The sequence below is a fragment of the Apiotrichum porosum genome, assembly GCF_003942205.1.
Source record: "Apiotrichum porosum strain DSM 27194 chromosome Unknown scaffold_2, whole genome shotgun sequence".
Classification (NCBI taxonomy): domain Eukaryota; kingdom Fungi; phylum Basidiomycota; class Tremellomycetes; order Trichosporonales; family Trichosporonaceae; genus Apiotrichum; species Apiotrichum porosum.
Genome location: NW_021167109.1, coordinates 1,507,832 through 1,528,117, shown reverse-complemented (window position 1 = coordinate 1,528,117; position 20,286 = coordinate 1,507,832). Strand labels below are relative to the sequence as shown.

The following is a 20,286-nucleotide window of genomic DNA, read 5'->3' as shown; positions in this document are numbered from 1 at the left end:
GGTCAATCCTGATGAAACTTGGAAAACCAGTCTCGAGCGCCGTTCGAACGTCAGCGACATGTCGGCTGCAGATTCGGCTGTTCTCCACCACGCAGGGCTACAATGTAATCCAGCATTGCCGCGACGGGTCTGAGTAGCCATGTGAGTCTTCCTGCCCGCCCTGTCAGTTGGGTTGTCTGACGATACCCCATGCTCGCCTCGAGCACTGGGACTATCGGTCGGGACAAGCTAATTGTCACATGTATACAGAACCAGATCCCAATTGTCCAAATGACTCCCCCTCCCCGTCCCCTTCCACACACTTCCTCCTCCCTACTCTACCGCCTTTACAAACTCAGGCAGTGGCCCAGGGCGCCCAACACTACAGGTCAAACATCTCGACCCAGTCGCCCTTCTGTGTCTCGTGGCCCGCCTTCCTCTGCGCGAGGATGTATTTGGCCTCGGACTCCCAGTCGGCCTCAAGCCACGCGCGGATGCGCTCATCCATCGCCGCGCGGGTCATGCGTGGGAAGACGTAGGGCTCGATGGGAGTGACCATCGCCGTCTTGATGGCCGATACGAACCCGTTATAGTCAAACTCTTCGACATTGTACACGAGTCTGAGCGGTGTTAGCTTACTGGTGCGCGACATTTAAGCTACTCACGGTGGCTCGACGAGCCTCAGGCTGTCGTGTTGCGAGTCGGACCACCTGTACGGGTCCTCGGCAATCCCGTCGTCGCGCACCTTGAACTGAACTGTGTCAGTTGTGGCCTGATACCTGAGGCGAGTTCTCAACTCACCGGGCTGAGGAAGGGAACACCACGCGCAAGGGCGCGGTAAGGGCTAGGACTGGCTGTGGGCCATCCGATACCGACCAGCATCCTCGCACTGGACAATGCGTCGTCAAACGCAGTTGCGTTGAGCGGATAGATGTTCCGGATTCCCTCGGGAAGAGGCAAAGGTCCTTCCTTCTTCTTCTCGTCGTCTCCTCGCTCGTCAAAGAAGGCGCCGACAAACTCAAAGTCGGGAATGTCTTTGCGGATCTCGTCTAGCGCCCGCTTATACGTGTCACGCTTCCACGCAACGTGTGCGTGGTCTTCGTAGAAGAAGGTCTGGTGCTTGCCCAGGACATACGCGCGCATCGGACGCTCCTCAAAGGGAATGAAACGGGTGTCTTGGAGCTGGGGCTCCAGGGAGTAGCCGATGTAAGAGAAGTCTGGGGGGTCAGTGCATGTCGAGGAAAGGCGGGGAAGGGGGTTCGGACGATGGGTAGAGGCTATAGAGCGCGTCATCCCAACAGAGCCGTTCCCAATCAAAGCACAGTGGCCGGTGGACATCAGCTGTACAGTAACATATGCACAGCTGGTCCATACCCAGCGATCTGAACACTGCCCAACAGGCGCAAAGGCCGTGTCCATAGGGTGCTCACTTCGGAAGCTGGGCCATCCCTCGTGCTCCGGCTCGATCCACTCGGGTTCGCAGGTAATGACCCAATGGTCGCCAATACGAGTGCCGCCTCCCTCGGCGTAGTAGTTGAAGCGGAAGTGCTGGAAAACGTCAGCTCCAAAGTATCCCGAGACAAGGCCAAGGTGGTAAGGGACTTCCAAGCACTGGGCACCCTCCACCCCCTAACCCACTTCAGCCAACCCTCCTTACTCACCTTCCATGCTGGCAGGCCATCGGGGTTCTTTTCAGAACGGAGATACGGCTTGGCGGGCGAGTTGTACTTGTCGTCATCGGAGACGAGCGCGACGACGAGGTCGGGGATCTGGCGGTAGATGTGCATCGCGTACTCTGGGGGCCCAGTGTCAGTTGCTGATACTGCGGATCCTGGTCCCTCGCAGGGGATGGTTCTGGAGAACATGTTTGGTTCTGTGAAGGAATCGAGGCAGACTGTTCCCTGCGCGACGCGCCTGACGGGTTCAGCCCGTCCAGGACGCGGATTCCGGGTACGGATAACGTTCTCCTGCACCCCTCCCTTGGCGAGGATGCAACCATGCCTGAGAGCGTAACAGCCAGAGTGCGTACTCACCCCAGTCATAGTTGGTGTACAGCACGGTGTACCCTTGTCGTTCCATGCTGGCCTTCTGAAGAAAGTGTTAGCTGCAGGTCCCTCCGAGATCGTTTCATGTTATGATCTCCATCTCAGGGCCAGTGTTTCCAGAGAAGAATACGCACCATACCGCGGCACCTGGACCGTCAGTGCTGTTCAGACTGCTTAACGGCAATGTCGCCTGTCTGAGCAGGCGACACACTCACCAGACACCTTCTCCGCCCCAGTAGTTCTCAAAGATGGCACGGTAGCAGTACCAGCAGTTGAAGATGACGACCTGGCTGGGTCAGCGTGTGTCGTGGGAAGGCAGGGATGTGGACGTGTACGCAGGTCACCCAAACGAGGACGCGAACACGACGGTGGGGAACAGGACACACCTTGGCTGCGTTGGCAGGACAGTCTCCCTTTGCCATGCACGCTGCGAGGTTTCGGAGCTTGGCGTCGGTGTACCACTTGAAGTTCTGGTGGATGGCCAACGGGTCTGGGATCGCGGCAATCTTGGCAGCCGCAGCGGCGTACTCTGGCGACCCGGCGTAGCTGCTGCCCGAGTACGACGATGCTGTCTTGGAGATTGCGGCATGAAGCGACGCGAGAGCCGTGGATCCCGCCTCGGTCTGGTGTCCTAACACGAGCAGCACGGTGACAAGGATCACGATCGCGAGATAGACGGGCGCGAAGCGGTGGGCCAATAGCCGTCGCAGGCCCGCGGCGGGGGGTAGATGGAGATGAGGGGATGTGCGCGACATGGTGGCCGCGAGGGGAGATGGGGAGGGGTCCCGGGTGTGTGGAGAGAGTGCCGAGAGATGAAGACGATGTTGGATGTGAGATGAAGGAGATACGAGAGGGAGCGCTGAAATGGTCGGCACCAGTCGTCTGGCTACCCTTTTTTCGCGCGAAATGCCGGACGGCGGCCCAGGACAGTGATGTGTGCGTGTTGTCTGTTGGGGTATGTGTTTGTGATGTGCCTACAAGATGGTATCGCTGGATGGGAGGGAGAGAGGGAACTGGAGTTGTGAAAATGCGTAAACGTGACCGACCACCCGCGCCCCGGGACAGACGCAGACTCGGCGGCTCGGCGCTCCAACGGGACCTGTGGTGGCTCAATCGGGGCACTACCCGCTCAGAGCGGGGCGGTGGTACGACATGGTCCATTCGATTGTCCCGACAGTCAAATATGGGATCACAGCTCGCCACTGCTCCAACATTTCAATGCCCAGCGCACTGAACGCGCTCCTTTTCGACGCTCTCCACAACGCCATCTTCATCTCCCCCCACAACAGCTTGTTGACGACTGTGCGGCCTCAGGAAGAAGAGCGAGGTACAGGCACCACTCCCCGCAGTCGGTTCCAGGCGGCCAGGACGTGGGACGGGTAAAGTCGAGGTTTCCACCTGGCCACCTGCAAACAACACCTGCACCATCGCTCCTCAGGTTTAGAGACTGTGTGATAGACTACAGCGTGAAACACGACTGGAGCGTTATATGGATATCTAAGATGTGAAGAGGGACAGACCAGCTCTAAGTGGAACGTAAGAGTACTTGCAGACTCTGTCTCGTCGTTAGGCAAGCTTGGCAGGTTCCCAGGTTTCGCTGGGCACACGGCAACTGGGATGGCAGCCTGTGCATGCGCCGTCGGCTTCTGAAGTAGCGAGTGGCCTGACACCGCTGGATAATCATCATGTGTTGAAAACAGGTTCATCTAGATCAGTCTATCAAGCCGGGCCCTGTTGATCAGCACGGGAATGCTTGAAGGGTGGTCTTCGGCCCGCAGAAAGGGTCATCTCTACGGCCCGAGAGAGGGTGGCCGTCAGCTGCACCCTCGCGCTTTCAGGCGGCCAGCTCATGACCTGCGTCCACCTCTTCGCTCGCTTGACCCTACTCCCAGTGCCATATCCTGGCTGTTGGGCCCTGCCGTGTCTGGTACGTCTGGCGCGTCTGGTGGGTCTTGACACGTGGGTTATCTCTCCACAACGTCACAACGATCACAACAGTTGCCACTGCTTGACAGATGGCATACCATACAACCACGACATACAACGACGGTGCCGGTGCCCAAACAACTATACACCCAACCCAGACCCCAAAGTCTATACACCTTCCCTACCTCCTACCACCATAGTTACTCCCGAAGTAATTCGCGTTACTCGTTTTGAACGCCGGCACGTAAAAGTCGTCTTCGTCGCCCAGCATGTCCGACGGCAAAACCCTCGCTGTCCTATGCCTCCCCACTGGGAGCGTCTCAAAGCCGAACGGGCTGGCGTTGGTCCCACCTGCCACTTTGCCCGCCCCACCGAGCATGGCCGTGAGGGCGTGGATGTCGGGCTCTTCGTCCTCATATTTGGAGGAGAACGTGGGCACAAAGGAGAAGTAGTCGGCAGCCGCAGCGGTGTCAGAGTGCAAGGACACGTTTGAACGAGTCTGGCCGTCAGCATCGGGGTGTGGGGACGCAAGACAGATATACAGATACGCACAGACGCCGACGACCCGGGCCAGTGCCCGTGATCAGACTTGGGGGTGGCGAGGGCCGAGCTGGCTGCTGAGGCAGACGACCCGCGACGGAGTGCTGATGTGAAGGACTCTTCTGTGACCATCTCTTCACGAGCCACAATCTGGGACGACGAGGCGGACGCCGCTGTGTCGTCCTCCTTCTCCTCGCCGATTGGCTCCTGCTCGTTTCGTGGGTAGTCTGCCTGCGTGGTGGACGCCCTTGGTCGGGCTTGCTGGTAGGCTTTTGGAGACCTCGTGTAGTCGACAGACTTTCTGGTTACGGGGACAGGAAGAGGAGGGACATAGACGGACTCCCTGTACTTGACAGTTCTGGTGCTGCGAAAATCGGTGATACCCATCGTGTGTCGATTGCTGGTGCGCGAGCTTTTGGGTGATGGGGCTTTTTGTAGTTTGGCTGATGGAGAAGGAGCAACGCAAGACCATGCGAGTCACAATGGCAGCCAGCTTATGTAGGACCGCGGTTGTTGTCTACATATACCGCGCAGTGGCGGTGGCGCGTTTGGCGCCAGTGCCCACGAATCCCCTATTCATGGCGTTGCTTCGATCGGGACGCGTCCGCAAAGAGGTCAGTGCAACCGGTAGTCTGCATGCCACAGCGTGTTCGGGTTCTTGCGCGTGAAGGGAGGGTATCTATGTATGTACAACATACCCCGCATGGCGTCGTTCGCAGCCGTTTGTGTGTGCATGCCGCAACGATGCTATGGCGGTGTTCTGGTGAAGAGCTGAAGTTGAGGACTACGAAGGAGCCACATGCTGAGACGTCGCCTTCCCTGGAACTGAATGAGATCTCTGCATCTCTGGTACATACGGGTTTATGAGTGCTGGCAGCGCGCTGTTTGTGGAATTTACTAGCAGACGGTGTCAGGCATGTCAGGACGATCAGGACGTTACGACGAACACCAGCCTTTTGGTGCACGTTACCGAAATGTTGCACCCCGGATCATCGTCAACCCCGTTTCTGCTCTCTATATATCCCGTGTTCCGTGGCCCATGGGGCAGGCATCCTGCATCCTATGTCGCCATGTTGCCATTTGCCAGGAACAACCAGCCCAGAAGTTTGGCTCCTAATACCCGGAGAGCTGGGCGTTGGGACGCACGCGGGTACGCTGGGACGCGAGTCCCCGGATCCTGGAATGGGTTCGGAGGAAACCACAAGACACACGGACGGCATGGTGTGCCATTTCCGCCTCTCTTGTCCTCCGGAGTGGACGGAGCAAGTCTAATCTCCCACGCACAGTGCAAGCTGGACCTCACGCCATCGAGTGCCTCCCCCACCTCCGTAGCCACAGAGGGTGGGCATACGTCCACTCGCCAAGGACGTGGGCAGTGACTGGCATTCAGGACATCGGGGGAAACAAGGATTGTGTCAGGATGGAGGTACGTGTGGTGGGTGGTGGCGGTCTGTGCACTGGCCGCCGAGGGGGCCGCCCGGGGCTTACTGGTGAAATGGGGTACTCAAGAGGGCGGTGGGCATGCATGGAGGCACAAGCAGTCGGTGCAGGCGAGCATGAGCAACGGGAGGAGGTGATCGAGGAGATCGAGACCAGGTGTCGTGGTGGGTGCGGGTATGGGCTGAACCCTCAGTGGCGCCGAGAACGCATCGTGGACCGATTAATGGGGTTCGAACCCGGCTGGCAGGTTGTAGTGTGTTTCTTGGGGGGCGTATTCCCCGTGTGTTTGAGTTCAAAAGTGTATTGGTATTTTGGAACCAAATAGAAACTGAATGCTTAGCTAATGGCCCTCACACTGGCAGTGGAGCTGCAGCCTGCAGCTAAGTTGTACGTCCACCCCGTGTCTCATAGCGATGTGTACCCATTGCTAAGTAACATGTACGTATCTCCGAGAGTCTTCAGAATGCACACTCAACATTTGAAAAATCACGACGGCCTCGTCCTGGGGTGGCGGGAGGAGGGGGGCAGAGAGGCGGAAAGGGCAGAGGTACGCCGAATGTACAATCAACTCACTCTTCCAACCATCTCCTAGCTTGGCAGGAAAGCGGGATGTCGACAAAGTGATACAGTAAAGTACAATATAGATGCACAAAGGCTCAGGCGTCTTCCACTGCTTTGCAACATGCGGTGTCGTTTGGGGTTCGAGGACCCAACAGGGCAAGGCATCCAGGGCCACAGGATTGCGATACCAGATGTCCAGAGGCACTGCGATGCTAGCCTCCTCTAGAAATGGACAGAGCCACGCCCCGGTTCTGTACTCTGTAGTGGACAATCTCCAGAACTTTTCTTCGTGGCAAGAAGAACACTTTCAGCCTGGCTCTCGTGGTGTAGTGGCTATCATACTTTCTTAGGGTCCAGTCGGTCTCTAATCCTTCTCTAGCTATGGAAGTGGTCCTGGGTTCAAATCCCGGCGAGGGCCTTGACGCTTGCGTTGCAAGCATCATCTTTTGGATGTTGCATGAAGAAGATGTTGGAGGTTGTTCGGAGGGAGATGTTGATGATGATAGCGCCGTGTGTTGAATCTCGGTTGAATTTTCGGCAAAATTCGGCAACCAACGTGATTTCGATAGTCGCCGACTACGGCCCAAATTGCTTCTTGCGCGCGTACGCGCGCGTCCTTCGTGTCCACATGCACTTCACAGACTCTTCCCCCGTTGACATAGCTAGACAAGCGCGCTGAATTGGACACTCATGGGCCATTGAGAAAGAACTCTTCTACCAGGCTGATCTCCGGGTATTCTTCCAAGAAGCCTCCACTTTCGCCACCCAAGGTGGGCTGCGGGGAGATACGACACCAGCATGTCACCTGACGCGAAGCATCCAGCATCTTTCCGACTCGAAACTCTGATTTGGACACCTTCCCATACCACCACCCCCCAAAACCAATGTCCACGTTCCCGCAACCGTGGCGCTCGACCGTCTCGCACTGGCAAGCGACGCACCGCGGCCCGACGTCGCTCTGGCTCCACAATGCCGACAAGGACACGGTCCCGGCCGAAGTGGACATTCTTATCGTCGGCGGAGGCATGACTGGTGCGGCGATGAGTTACTTCCTCACGCGACCAGGAGCGCATGGCGCTGGGAAGAAGGTGGTATGCGTCGAGGCCAAGGACGTGGCGAGTGGTGCCAGTGAGTCTCAGCTCGATATCGTCCGCGAGATAGCATGAGCTGACTGGCTGCAGCGGGGAGGAACGGCGGACAGTGAGCTCCGTGTGGCCAACGGTGCAGCTGACATCAGTGTCGGGCCCAAGACGTACGTCATGTGGGACGAGCTAATGCAGCCGTACCCCCTCGGCCTGGGGTGTGATGAGGAGGAGGCATGCCGTATCACCCAGAGTGAGCGGGACAACCTAGACCTTGTCGCAGAGGTGGTGGAGAAGGAGCGGCTCGATGTCGATTTTTGGCGAGGAGACCTTCTCGAGAGTATGTTTATCCTAAAAGTATTCCTTGAGCTGACAGACAGCACACCACTCGACCGAGCGGTCTGCCTGGAGCAAGGAGAAGTACGCGGCATGGCTGGCTGTGCGCAAGCGCCTGGGCATGGCACACGACGACACCCGGTTTGTCGATGACCCTGCAGAGGCCGAGAAGGTGGGTGTGTATCTCGCTCCAGATCTGACCCATCCAGGTCTCACGTCTCAAGGGATGCACCTCGGTCCACGTGCGCCCAGGTGGCAGTGTTCACTCGTGCGTACGCGCCGTCAGCTACCTTCTCCCCAGCCAGTGAGCTGACGTTCCAGCCACAAGCTCTGCACAGCCCTCATGCGCAAGGCTATCGAATCGCCTGCGAGCCAGTTCCAGTTTTACTCCTGGACGCCCGTGTCTGGCGTTCCCATCCGCACCGAAGACGGGCGGTGGAAGGTGACCACGAGCAAGGGCGACATTCTCGCGCGCCAGGTCATCCTGTGCACGAACGCGCATACCGGAAACTTCTTTGCGGAAGCCGACCCCGTGCACTCGCAGTAAGTTGTGCCATACATGCTGTGTGCCTTGCTACAACTGACATCCAGTATCACACCGTTCCGCGGCCAATGCTGCACCATCACCCCTCCGCCAACGTACTCTGGCTCGCGGATCCTCAAGAACACGTACAACACGCTCGACGGGCGATACCTCGTCACAGCGGCTTCGGGGCAGCTCATCCTCGGAGGAGGGCTCGCACCACTGGTGCGGGACGGCAAGATCCCCATTGACGACAGCGTGGGACAAGTGGATGACAGCGAAAAGGGGATCAACCCAGTGCTCACCGATGGTCAGTTTCCGCGAGTAGATTTGTGAACTGACATTGTGCTGCAGACCTCTCCAAGTTTATGCCCGCACACTTCATTGACTGGGGACCCGAGGCGTACGGCGAGGGCCTGACGCGCACTTGGACGGGTATCATGGGCGACTCGCGCGACTCGCTCCCACTCGTCGGCGAACTGCCGGGCAAAGAGGGCCTGTCTGTGGTTGCAGGGGTAAGTTACTGGGTTATACCGTTCCTCTGCAGCAGCTAACTTTCAGTTCTCGGGCCACGGCATGTCGCGTATCTTCGTCTCGGCCCGCGCCTACGCCCACACCCTGCGCACAGGAGCATGGGATACTTCCCTCCTGCCCTCCAGCTACAAGGTTACCGCCGAACGCCTTGCTCGTGCGCAAACAGCCCAGAAAGAGTTTGAGGCTGAACACGGCAAGGGAGTGGTGGTCATTGAGGGTCAGGTGTTGGGAGTCAGTAAGCAGGGTGGTGCACGCTCTGGGTGCTGCATCATGTAGGGAATGGAGATGAAAGATCGCCATGGCGGTCAGTGGAACAGTGTCCCCGCGTCAAGCAGAGCCGTATCTGCAGACTCAGTTCTCAAGTGAGACCTCTGTCCCACTTGTCGTTCGTCCTCGGTCGTACAGTGGAAGGAGGAGGCTTTTCTTCACGCTCATGGTGCAGCGCGCACTAATACCCTCACAGCCTTCCCAGTCTTCTGCACCTTCCTACCTTTCACCTCCTGCACAGTGACCTCGGTTCTTGTCTTTCACTGTGATAGATCCCCCGGGTATTGGCTATATACATATGTACACATCACACTTCATGCATCATTGGGTACCTATTTACAATCCTTTCACCATGACTCGTCGGCTACACAGTACGCTGCTTGTTACTTCTCCCTGCGACTTCAGTCGACCAGACCGTTGTCCCTGTCCTGCTTCCAAAGCTTGAAGCGTTTTTCGGTGTCATCCAGGGTCACAGAGACGGGTTTCTTGGACTTGCAACTGAGGTAGACATTGTCGCAGAAGCTCATGTCAACTTTAAGTTCAGACTTGTCGATGCTCCAGTGGCGATGGGCACGCTCGATGGCAAGAAGAAGTGTGTAGACTGGCTTGTGCCGAGCGGCAAGACTTTTGGCGTTGATGCGAGTCACATCGTCGATGACGCTCCAACCAGCGTGACGAGTCCTGAGTGTCTTGAGTGCAAGGATGTGATGAAAGACAGACGACATCTCGAACATGAGGACGGCGGCTAGGAGGTCGAGAACCTGGTTCTGGGTCGGGCTGTCTCCGAGGTTGATAAGACGCTCCCAGGCAGCCAGTTTGGCGCGGTCCTGGACAATGGACGAGAGGTAGTCGTCGCCACCGTAAATGTTGACCAGGTACTGGAGGTTGACGAATCCCTCGAGAGACGTCTTAACAGGGGGGAGGCTGAAGCGGTCGTCGACCTCGTGAAGGAAGTGGAGGAGCAAGGCCATGTCTTCAGGTTCAATAGGGAGGGCGAAGGTAGCAGGACGTTTGTTACTCTCAGGGCTCTGGAGAACCTTCTTGAACTTGGGGCACGAGATTACGAGGACATTGTAGTTGGCACGGAAGTTGACGGGGTCCCCCTTGGTGCACCTGATGATGATGTCGCCGCCGCCTCCAAACAAGGAGTGGTACTGGACAGTGTTTGCTCCAGGCCCGGTGTTGGCTCCAGGCTCGGTCTTGGACCCAGAATCAGTCTTGGCTCCAGGGTCGGTGTTGGATGCAAGCTCAGTCTTGGCTCCAGGATCGGCCTTGGGCTCGGTTTTGATAGTGGTGGATGCCACAGGACGCTGGAGGGGCTGCTTGCCAACACGCGTGGCTGCGCTACGGGTGACGCGATCAGCCGGCATGTTGGTTGTCTTGAGGCCGGTGGGAACCCGGGAAGTTGATTAGGTGTATTGCAGTGGTGGGGGAGTGAATGGATGAAAGAGTTTGTGGATGAGAGGGATGAAGAAGAATGAAGGAAGCTGGAACGACGATGTTTGATGTTTGTATGTGAGGGGAAGGAAGGCCGCGGGGCGCGGCAGGACGGTTGACTGGACCAGCGCGGGCTCTTTTCATACTTCGTGTGAGAGATCCACATGTATGGGAGGATCAACAGACGCGAGTCCCCAAAGGCCCACCTGCGATATCGCATGCATGCGCGGTGCACTCGCAGCTCCTAGTTTACCCGCCACAGCAACCTTCCTCAGTTCTTCCTCCCAACAAGACCCTTCCTCCTGTCATCGTTCCAGAGCTTGAGCTGAGCATTCTTCCCGTGGTAGCCACCTGGATCTGCTGTCCGTCGTACATCAAGAACACTGAGGTCTCAAAGTCCAGCTTCACTTTAATCTGGCTCTTCGCCATCTGAAAGTGAAGCGACGCTCGCTCAAGAGCCAGCAGGACCTCGTACACTGTCTTGTGGCGCGCTGCCAGGGCATGGCCGTTGACGTGGGTGATATTGTCAACAATGCTCCACCCCTCGCGGCGGAACTTGCGGGAGAAAACGGTAGCAAACACCAAACCGAGTTTGAACACGATCGCGGCCGCAAGGACGTCCAGGACGTCGTCTTGGTGAGGACAGTCGCCCAGATCGGAGATCCGCTTCAATGCTGCTTCGCTGGCGCGTTTGGTGAGGATTGGGATGAGGTATGCCGGGCTGCCAAAGATACTGAGAAGCCAATAGAGGGAAACCCAGTCCTCAAGGGACGCTTGAAGCGGTGGAAGCTGACACTGCCCGTCCACCTCGTGCAGGAAGTGGAGAAGCAACACCAGGTCCTCGGGGGTGGTGCCAATATGGAAGACGGGTGGAGCGGTGTTGGCTTGGGGTTTAGGAAGCCTGGTCTTCAGCCACGAGCTGGAGGCCACCAGGACATTGTAGTTGGCCTTGAAATGGATGGGGCTGTCGATGCCAGCCTTGATAACCACGTCGCCCTCCCCAGAGAACCGAGGGTGGTAGTTGACGGCCTCGGTTGCAGGTCCAGGTGGCGGAGTTTGCGGCTGAGCCTCCGTCTTGGCCGGCGCGGTTCCGTTCATCTCACCCGTCACAGTGTGAGGATGGGTGTCATTAAGATCACCCTCGCCACCGGGAGCTTCGTCGTTAATGGTTGACTCCTCGTCGCTGTGCGGAACAAGCTCCCATCTGTCGTTCTCTGATGACAGGGTGCTCGAACGCCGAGATCCAGCGGCCTCAGAGGACGTGGAGGGGGACGACCGACGTGGTGGGGTAGCGATGCAGTTGGGAATGGTGGAGGTGGAATATTCTGAAAAGGAGCGCTTGAAACGAGGCGGGGATGACTCTGGCAGGCGTTTGAGTGGCATGTCTCGCTGTTGGGCGGTGAAAGTGGGTCGTCACAGGGCTTTCGGAACGGATGAGTGGCGAATAGGAGGTGAGCAGGGGGACAGACGATAAGCTCGTAATGCATGGATGGTTATTATACTCGACTGTGCTGACTGCATACGGAACATGAATGCATGCGGAGCCACCAGACCCAAATGCCGGATGCGGACTGGAGCTGAATTTCGCGCATTTTCGGCGATTTTTAAAACCACAGGGATACCATATCACGGCCAGGAATCGATCCACGGTCTTTTGCTAGAGATTATGTAATATAACAATCACGTGACTAGCACGTGATCGTCCCTCTAGCATCGACCAGCTCGTGGACCTACTTAGCCTAGCAGTACCTCCATAGTTTGTTCTTTAAGCCATGTAACTGTACATCAAGTCCTTCGCTTGCAGTTGCATTGTGGTCATGTAGACCCACTCCCACAACACCAGCTTCACAGCGATCTTCTAGTAAGCTCCCACAAGGCTTTCAGCTCGAGTTCGCAGTCCACGATATCCCAGAAGGACGGACTTGCTTCATGGTCTAGTGCCAATCATGGAATGGCTCGTGACAGTTTCAGTGTCCAACTTGTATCACTATGATGCATGTCCTGCTCTATGTCAACCGTGGTACGTTTAGGCTGGGGTTTTCATACATCATTGATGGCACATGTCCCACTCTGTGTCAACTGTAGTACATTTAGGCCGGGGTTTTTGACACGGTCACCATGAATGTTGCATGTCCTGCTCTATGTCTGGACCGTAGTACGTTTAGGCTGGGATTATTGTTTTTACAGACTTAGCACTTGGCCAGCCAACAAGACTCATTCGCCCTGTCGCTGCCACCGTGCTTCAGCTGCGGTCTATCGTCTACATCGTTCGCCACCACACGCACCAAGACCACAATGTCCGCCTTCTGGGGGTGGCTCTCCGACCTCGCGCACGCCATCCCCATCCCGGGCATCGACCACCAGCAACCCGGCACCTTTGGCCATGCGAAGCGTCCCCGCTCCTGCCCCAGCGGCCCCATGCGCCAACTGTCGCTCCACGCCCTCCTCCACGACAACCTCGGAGAGGCCACTTGGGAAACCCAGCTCCGCGCAGAGCTCCCCACGTTCGATCACCGACCCGGGGCAGCTCCCGCCCACGTCGACGTCCTGGTCACCAATGAGCGCGACCTCATCAGGACCCTCTCCGTCAAGGACAGCCCCGTGTCGTCGTACCATGTCGCCATCCAGGCAGCCATCGCAGACCACAAACGCCAGTCTGCTCCTCATCCTGTAGCCTCCTCCCCTGGACCAGCCGCCATGTCCCGCTCCCTTTCCCAAACCTCTGCACACACACGCACCCCTTCTTCTTCGTCTACCGCCGCCTCGACCACTGCCTCTGCCAACGAACGCTCTGGCATCCGTCGCCCAGACACGTCCATCCGCTGCCAAACACGGGTCGATGATCGTCCATACGAGCTGTCGGCCCTCGAACTCGAGTTCAAAGTGTTTGCCCATCTTGACAAGCACCCAATGCCACACCCCGGAAACCCGATGCCGCCCGCCGACGACGACGAGAACCGCGCAGCCCCCGCCCAAGACCTCGGCTTTGCCTTTTCGGACGTCTGGAAGCGTGGACTGAGCAAGAGCATGATCTACATTGTCATTGCCCACGAGATCTGCGGTACTCGCCTAGGTGCCTTGGCTATCGGCGAGTACATGCAACGACTCGCCATTGTGCCCTTTGGCGACGACCAGTTTGCAGTTGCCATCGAGGTCACGGAACAGATGGCAGCTGCCCATCCAGACCTGCTCCACATTGTCGACCTATTTGCGACGGCACCCCGCAAGGCGGACATGCCATGGTGCTTTTGCGACGACGACAACAACTACAAGCCCAACCCCGAAGCTCTCCACGCCTGGCGCGAGCTGGCGTATGCTGCATACCGCTTCATTAGCCCCATCTCCTTCACCGCGCCGCTGGAGCGTGTCCCACTCGACCGCAGTGCCCCCATCCCCGCTGCCCTCCATGCCGACCGCTCAGTCGTGACCCCCTTTATGAGCAACCCCACCGAGCAGCACGCGCTTGCGCGCGTCGCTCGTCCGTCCTTGCTTGCCAACCCTCCCCGCACACTGCCCCCACTATCGCCGCCGCAGCCACGACCACGCACGCGTTCATTCACTCGTTCGCACACGCATGCGCACTCGGCCAGCGCCGACTCGCCCAACATGAAGCCTTGGAGTCGACGTGAAACCGACAAGTTCTTGGACCGCCTTAGCAACACCGAGCTAGAAGGGTTTGTCCGCAGTCTACCCCACGTTCCTATCGTCCTCGTCTCCCCCGCTGTCATGACCAGCGTTATCGCCTCTGTTTAAAACGTCCCTTGCTCGTTATTCTTGTGTTTTAAAGTCCCTTGCCTCTTTATTTTTGTGTTTTGACCCCCTTGTTGTTACCTTCATGTCACCATATCATGTGGCCAGACTCCCACTGCACGCTGTACCGGCAACAACAACAATTGTTGCACCTTCAGTTGACCGACGGTTTAGAGCGAACAACAATCAACCCCGCCGCACCCATGATGTTGACACCACCGCCGCTGCCCCGGCCCCCACCCCCACCAACTGCCGGTGAACCGCTGGCAGATGACCGACCCTGGCCACTGTTCCGATGCTCGCCGGACAGCGCATCGAGGCTCTGCATCAGCAGAGAGTGTGCGGACGGGTTGACTGGACCGGGGCCGCGCTGCTGGCTGGAACGCGTGGGGCGCGCTGCCTTGCTGGGCAATAGCTGGCGGCCGGCGTTGGCGTTGCTGCTCGCAGCTGTGTCCGAGTACATCTTGCCAGCAGCCTTTGAGCTGCTGCTTGTTGGGAGGAGCTCCTTGCCGGCGCCGCCAGAGAGACGACCCAGCATAGTCTCACAAAAGCAAGTCTGAAACCCCCCCTAATGTCCAACGATAGTGACCCACGCAGTAAAGGGTGTATCAACAGGTTGACAATGCCATAGCCCGGGACATGCAGCATCTATCCAACTTCACAACGTAGCTCCACCCAGCTCTCAGTCGCTTGTCCGGCTGTGGCAATGTCTTGTTGAAACAAACAGAATGGAGTGTTACTCTCGTGGCAAGCGTAAAGAGCACTGCGCTGCGTACAGCCAAGACTTCGAGTGAGGCTCGCCAACAGCATCTCGTGGGCGAGGCAAACTCATGTACGCAAGATTTCTATGTTTTCATCGAACCTTAAACTGCGTGCTCGCTCCAAAGAAAGGAGCTCGCTCCACAGGACGATTTGGGTATTCAGTTCAGGGATTGTTGGGAAGACGAAAATCAATGAATAATTAACAGGCGGCCACACGTCAGTATCGGCCTGGCTTTTCTTTCATCACAGAAGTTATTGCGGGCCTGATGGATCCCAGCCAGAAATTAAACAGCCTGACCAGCATGCTTTCGTTTTGAGGGCCGGTAGGAAGGGCCGGGTCGAGTGGATCAATCAGGGAGACAGTCATCGTGGCGAGACGTGAAATCGCTCCTTAGCAGGTCGTTGCTCGACGTTAACCTGTACTGACATGGGGGCAGACAGACCAGAAGTGTCCGATGTCCGACAAGCTCTCCCTTTCGGGATCTCGCAGGTGTATTTGTAAGGTCTCCTCTAGTCTCTGCAGTGTGGGGGCACTCAAGTCGGTGACTGACAAGTTCAAAGTATTAGTGCTAAGACCTAGCTAGGTGGACGCCAATGGACTCTACGCCGGACTGCGGTGTAGGGGCTCTGTCATCGCTCGCCTCACGGGGCAGCTCAGGCAGCCGGTGTGCCTTGCGACAAGACGGCCGCTGCGACACCTCACTTGCGACTGGTTCAACCCGCTATTGACCCTTGACGACCAGGCGGGATGGTAGAAGGTATGGAGGCTGTGGTTTCTGCGCCGCGTCGGTGACTGTGGTATCATCTACCCACAAGCAATACAGTGTACAGCAATCTGCCACCCCTCCCTCATCATTGAGCACATGTCCAACAGGTGATGTTGGACATTATGTACTAGGTGATTGTGTCCGTTGCTATGTAGCCGTCGAGCGTCGCCTTGATAACGCTCCCGTCGGGCCGGGCACCCGCTCACATGTCCTGAATGCTTGACCTATATATGGACCTCCTCGACGCTATTCTTCCCACCATTGCATATGTCGTAAGGATAGCTCGACACGTCAGTTGCAGTAATTTCCAGTGGTCGTAGCAGCCGGAAGAAGGCACCATGCAAATATCGCCTCTCTGAACCCTGCATTTCCACTATACCATGGCACCGAGGTGGCTGTGTCCCTCTGTCTTGCTTCCCAGGGTATCACTAATAGTGACCTGTGAGTTGCGGCGCACAGCCCACAGGACAATAACCAGAGGAGAGAAGAGTGGACATAATAAGAAGCCTGGTTTCGGGCGAGAAATCCTCCCCAATCTTCAACAACAAAGCACGGTTGGACGAAGGGTCCTCAACAACTGACGATGTACTGCAAGACGGCTGTCCTAGTCCTTGCGGCCCTCGGTATGGTCGCGCCAACACCTGCTCCGACCCACATCCGCAAGTCGGGGCCTATCACCCTCCCGCTGACCCAGCGCTCTGTTGCGTGGGGATCGCCGCCCGTTAGTTGCTGGCACCTCACCGGCCGAGCCGCAGAGTACGTCCTCGACTTCAAACAAACTTCTAGAGCTGACACACTCAGGCTAGAGAACTGGAACCGGGACACATCCTACAACACCGTTGTGGACATTGGGCAAGTCCCAGAACCACCGTGGCCCCCCTACTGACCGCCTCCACAAAGTGTCAACATGATTGTCGGCACTGGCTCGGCACGACTATGGGTCCTCGGCCCGAACTGTACCTCCTCCGACTGCCAGGGCACCGGTACCCCGTTCGACCCAGCTGCATCGGACACGTTCCAGTACACGGGCATCGACATGACCCAGAGTTACGGACGTGGGTCGGTATCTGGTGCGATGGGAGAGGACCGTGTTAGTCTTGCCGGCTCAGCCCTTCCGTCCCAACAGTTTGGTGAGTGGCAGTCGCACCAGAACTTTGGAATATGTACGATTCTGACTACTTGGAAGGCGTCGTCAGCGACGTCAAGGACATGCCTCTCATATCTCAGTACGAGGAAGTGGGCATCCTGGGCCTAACCCACGCCACGAGTGGGGGTGCGGGTAACAACAACACTGGTACCGACTACGTGGGGGTCTGGGAGGGCCTCGTCAACGCAGGTGTCCTGACCGACGACCAGTTCGGTCTGTACCTGAAGCGGGATCCAGTCTCGAGCACGGAACAGACCACGTCTGGTGGCGTCGTGCATGGTGCAGGCGGGACTCTCACACTTGGCGGTGTCGACACGAGCGTCATCAACGGCCAACTCAACTACGTCGACTTGCCGATTCAGGACAGCGAGTTTTGGGCGGTCACATTGGACAGCCTCAGCATGGACGGCGTCGCTGTCGACGGCAGTGAGGGGCAAGCAGCGATCGACTCGGGCACCACCATGATCTTTGGTCCTGCCTCTGTCGTCGACACCATCTTCCAAAACGTCTCGGGAGCGTACAACGACCCAGACAATGGGTGGATGATGCCGTGCGTGTCCGCGATACCCGAAGTGTCACTCACTTTCGGTGGGGTGGTATACCCGATCTTTGCTGGTGACTTGCTTCGACAGTCGGTAGGCAACGACAGCTTGTGCTCAGCTATGATAGGGTCTGGCTTCTCCAGTAACAACTTCAACTGGATCGTCGGCGCGACGTTTTTGAAGAATGTCTACACGGCATTCCGTGCCAAGCCGACGGCCCAAGTGGGTTTCGCATCGCTGACGGACGCGGCCAACGTCAGGTCGCCGTCCGCCGTTGGCCCGCCAGTACAACCTACCACCGGGGCCTAACGGAGGTCAAGGTTGAAGGGGACACAGGACAGACTAGCGTATCGAGGCAGGGGAGAACTGGCCGCTAACGTGGACACGGCGCACCCCGGTGTTGACATTGACTTGAAAGTCCCTCAATCAGCCCATCACATCCACACAGACAGTGATATCTATGTACATGCAGTCTACACGTGTTGCAACCGTTGCGTTAACCAATGTGAAGGAGACTGTCTTCTTGCTGGGAACGGAAGAAGAACAGTTGGTCTGCAGGACAGTTAGCTGGTCACGTACCAATAGACAACTGCACCTACCGCCAATGTACTTGATGCCAAGGTCACGCACGTCGTGCCCGAGGGCGCTTTCGTTGGCCACAAACAATATAGCGCAATACGGCACAGTCCCGAGGGCCTGCGCTTCCTGCGTCGACGGCCACCACGGTTTCTTGTGGCGGCGCGTTTGGTGGCTGTGGGTGTCGCCGCCATCCTTTTCTTCGCCCTCCTTCTCGACATCAGTGACGAGGGTATCTGAACTCGCAGACGGGTGGGCGTGGTGCGCGTTCTGGTTGAGATCAAGGAGGGCGCGCCAGAGCTGTGGGGAGCGAGCAGCGTGAGCCAGACGGGCGAGGAGAACGCGGTCTGCGCGCGCTCTCGGACTGTTGACGAGCAACGCCGCGTGTGTGTCGACATGGTGCGTGAGCATGTCGCGCACAAAGGGCCGAACGGCGTAGGCTTCACACATGGCGACAATGGAGAGGAGGGGGCGAGCGTGCAGTGTGTTTGCGGTTTCCGTGAGTGGGTATCCCTTTGGACCGCCGGCCTCGAGGAAACGGAGGAACGGGGCCATGTCGGCGAGCTTGGAGGGTACCTTGACAGTCGGCTGGTAGCTCAAGAGGTCGACATCTTTGAGGACTCGCTCAAACACGCCACTTGATGTCAGCTTTGCATCCAAAAAGACGTGAAGCTCACCTGACGGCGCGAAGAGCGGTTCCATGGGTGGTCAGGACCTGGGGCGCACCCTCGTCCACGTCCAAGAGCGAGACGACGAGGACGAGTCCGCGCGGGTTGGCCGTCTTGTGCAGCTGGAGCTGGGGCTTGGTTCTGTCGTTCGGGTTGTAGGTGGTGCTGGGGCTCTGGGTCTGGAACAAACCCATGGTATATGAGAGGATGGGTGATGGCGAGCCAAAGATGGATGATGAGCGGCAGGTGATTGCTGGGTGGCGGCGCGATCGGCGCCTTATGACCATCAAAGGGTCGGTGCAATGGTGGGTCGTGTTGCTGGTGGTTGGTGCGAACACTGGGAATTGCGCTGCTCGCGCCGTGTCCGTGCGGCATCATCTCACCGATGCTGTTGGGGACGAGCTGCCCTGCGACACCGGAGACCGGCGTGGCATCACCGGAGAGAGATGGTCTTGCGATGAGGGCAGTCCGATGCATTGTTGACAAAGATATGGTATACTACAGATTAGATGTGGATGATGTTGTTCGGCTCGTCGCTCCAGTAAAAACACATTTCTCCCTCTACACACCCGTCAGCTTTGCCCACGATGCGAATGCAAGCCTAGCTCACCCTTTGTAAAGCTGATAAACAAGCTTGAAATATCGTGGTTGTGAGCGTTGGCGCGCTCGTTCTCCACAAACACCAGCACGGGGAAGACGGGGCCCAGCTCGCGCACCTCCTCGTGCGAGAGCTTGGAAGGGTTGAAGTATCCCGAGATGGGAGGGTTCTCAGTGGGCTTGGTACCCTGGAGAACGAGGAGCTGGCGCCAAAGCGCGCCCGAGCGGACGTGGTCGGCCAAGGTGGTGAGCACGACAAAGCCGTGCACAAGGAACTCGTCGGTGTCGCTCTGGGAAGCGACGAGGCGCTCGGCATGTGCGTCGACGTAGCGTTTCAAGCTGGAGCGGAAGAGGGGGCGGACCTGGTACTTGTTGTACAGGTCTGAGATGCGGAGAAGGTCACGGGCAGAGTATGTTGCGCGACGAAAGGCGCCGGCGTCCACGAAGCGCAGAAAGAGCTCCATGTCGCCGCAGTCGTCGTCCACGGAGAGGAACCGCTGCGGCAGCGCCGAGCTGGACACGTTCCTCCTGGGCGAGCTAGCGCCGCTGCCTGGTGAGTTGACTTTGTTCACGAGAGCTTTGAGAATAGGGCTGGAGGAGTCAGCTACAATACACGCGCCGTGAGAACCCACCTGGCGGCGCGCAGTACATCTTCGTTGGCTTTTAAGCCAATGTCCTCTGCGGCGTCATAATCGCACACGATGGTGATGGAGGCGTCGCCCTTGTACTCGTGGTTGTAAGCGTTCTCGAGCTGGACGGGCAGCCTGGAGGTGGTCTGCTGGGAGTCGGATTGGGTCATGGTGGGAT

General features: G+C 57.7%; 9 protein-coding genes and 1 non-coding gene across 10 annotated transcripts; 4 read left to right on the top strand and 6 right to left on the bottom strand.

Moving 5' to 3' along the window:
* Positions 1-361: 361 nt before the first annotated feature.
* EHS24_004607 (uncharacterized protein) lies at positions 362-2,779 on the bottom strand (the record flags this gene model as incomplete). The annotated part of the gene is made up of 9 exons (XM_028620172.1): positions 362-599; positions 645-730; positions 781-1,196; positions 1,410-1,527; positions 1,641-1,774; positions 2,013-2,067; positions 2,159-2,171; positions 2,240-2,310; positions 2,411-2,779. 9 exons carry the CDS (start codon positions 2,777-2,779, stop codon positions 362-364), a joined length of 1,500 nt encoding a protein of 499 aa, XP_028479144.1.
* A 1,352-nt stretch (positions 2,780-4,131) lies between these two features.
* EHS24_004606 (uncharacterized protein) lies at positions 4,132-4,877 on the bottom strand (the record flags this gene model as incomplete). The annotated part of the gene is made up of 2 exons (XM_028620171.1): positions 4,132-4,449; positions 4,503-4,877. The coding sequence occupies 2 exons, from the start codon at positions 4,875-4,877 to the stop codon at positions 4,132-4,134; spliced, it is 693 nt and encodes a 230-aa protein (XP_028479143.1).
* Positions 4,878-6,806: 1,929 nt separating this feature from the next.
* Positions 6,807-6,909, top strand: EHS24_004605. Its single transcript has one exon. It is a non-coding gene; the product is annotated as a tRNA-Pro (tRNA).
* Positions 6,910-7,375: 466 nt separating this feature from the next.
* On the top strand, positions 7,376-9,332 carry EHS24_004604 (uncharacterized protein; the record flags this gene model as incomplete). The annotated part of the gene is made up of 9 exons (XM_028620170.1): positions 7,376-7,619; positions 7,673-7,691; positions 7,729-7,913; positions 7,954-8,177; positions 8,238-8,452; positions 8,501-8,742; positions 8,787-8,947; positions 8,994-9,197; positions 9,243-9,332. The coding sequence occupies 9 exons, from the start codon at positions 7,376-7,378 to the stop codon at positions 9,330-9,332; spliced, it is 1,584 nt and encodes a 527-aa protein (XP_028479142.1).
* A 302-nt stretch (positions 9,333-9,634) lies between these two features.
* EHS24_004603 (uncharacterized protein) lies at positions 9,635-10,603 on the bottom strand (the record flags this gene model as incomplete). The annotated part of the gene is made up of 1 exon (XM_028620169.1): positions 9,635-10,603. One exon carries the CDS (start codon positions 10,601-10,603, stop codon positions 9,635-9,637), a length of 969 nt encoding a protein of 322 aa, XP_028479141.1.
* Positions 10,604-10,941: 338 nt separating this feature from the next.
* Positions 10,942-12,053, bottom strand: EHS24_004602 (uncharacterized protein; the record flags this gene model as incomplete). The annotated part of the gene is made up of 2 exons (XM_028620168.1): positions 10,942-10,995; positions 11,022-12,053. The coding sequence occupies 2 exons, from the start codon at positions 12,051-12,053 to the stop codon at positions 10,942-10,944; spliced, it is 1,086 nt and encodes a 361-aa protein (XP_028479140.1).
* Positions 12,054-12,965: 912 nt separating this feature from the next.
* On the top strand, positions 12,966-14,423 carry EHS24_004601 (uncharacterized protein; the record flags this gene model as incomplete). Its single annotated transcript, XM_028620167.1, has 1 exon — positions 12,966-14,423. The coding sequence occupies one exon, from the start codon at positions 12,966-12,968 to the stop codon at positions 14,421-14,423; it is 1,458 nt and encodes a 485-aa protein (XP_028479139.1).
* Positions 14,424-16,532: 2,109 nt separating this feature from the next.
* On the top strand, positions 16,533-17,947 carry EHS24_004600 (uncharacterized protein; the record flags this gene model as incomplete). Its single annotated transcript, XM_028620166.1, has 4 exons — positions 16,533-16,705; positions 16,751-16,819; positions 16,850-17,079; positions 17,136-17,947. 4 exons carry the CDS (start codon positions 16,533-16,535, stop codon positions 17,945-17,947), a joined length of 1,284 nt encoding a protein of 427 aa, XP_028479138.1.
* A 187-nt stretch (positions 17,948-18,134) lies between these two features.
* On the bottom strand, positions 18,135-19,359 carry EHS24_004599 (uncharacterized protein; the record flags this gene model as incomplete). The annotated part of the gene is made up of 4 exons (XM_028620165.1): positions 18,135-18,190; positions 18,238-18,851; positions 18,892-19,023; positions 19,073-19,359. 4 exons carry the CDS (start codon positions 19,357-19,359, stop codon positions 18,135-18,137), a joined length of 1,089 nt encoding a protein of 362 aa, XP_028479137.1.
* Positions 19,360-19,387: 28 nt separating this feature from the next.
* EHS24_004598 (uncharacterized protein) lies at positions 19,388-20,278 on the bottom strand (the record flags this gene model as incomplete). The annotated part of the gene is made up of 3 exons (XM_028620164.1): positions 19,388-19,443; positions 19,493-20,070; positions 20,112-20,278. 3 exons carry the CDS (start codon positions 20,276-20,278, stop codon positions 19,388-19,390), a joined length of 801 nt encoding a protein of 266 aa, XP_028479136.1.
* Positions 20,279-20,286: the final 8 nt, after the last annotated feature.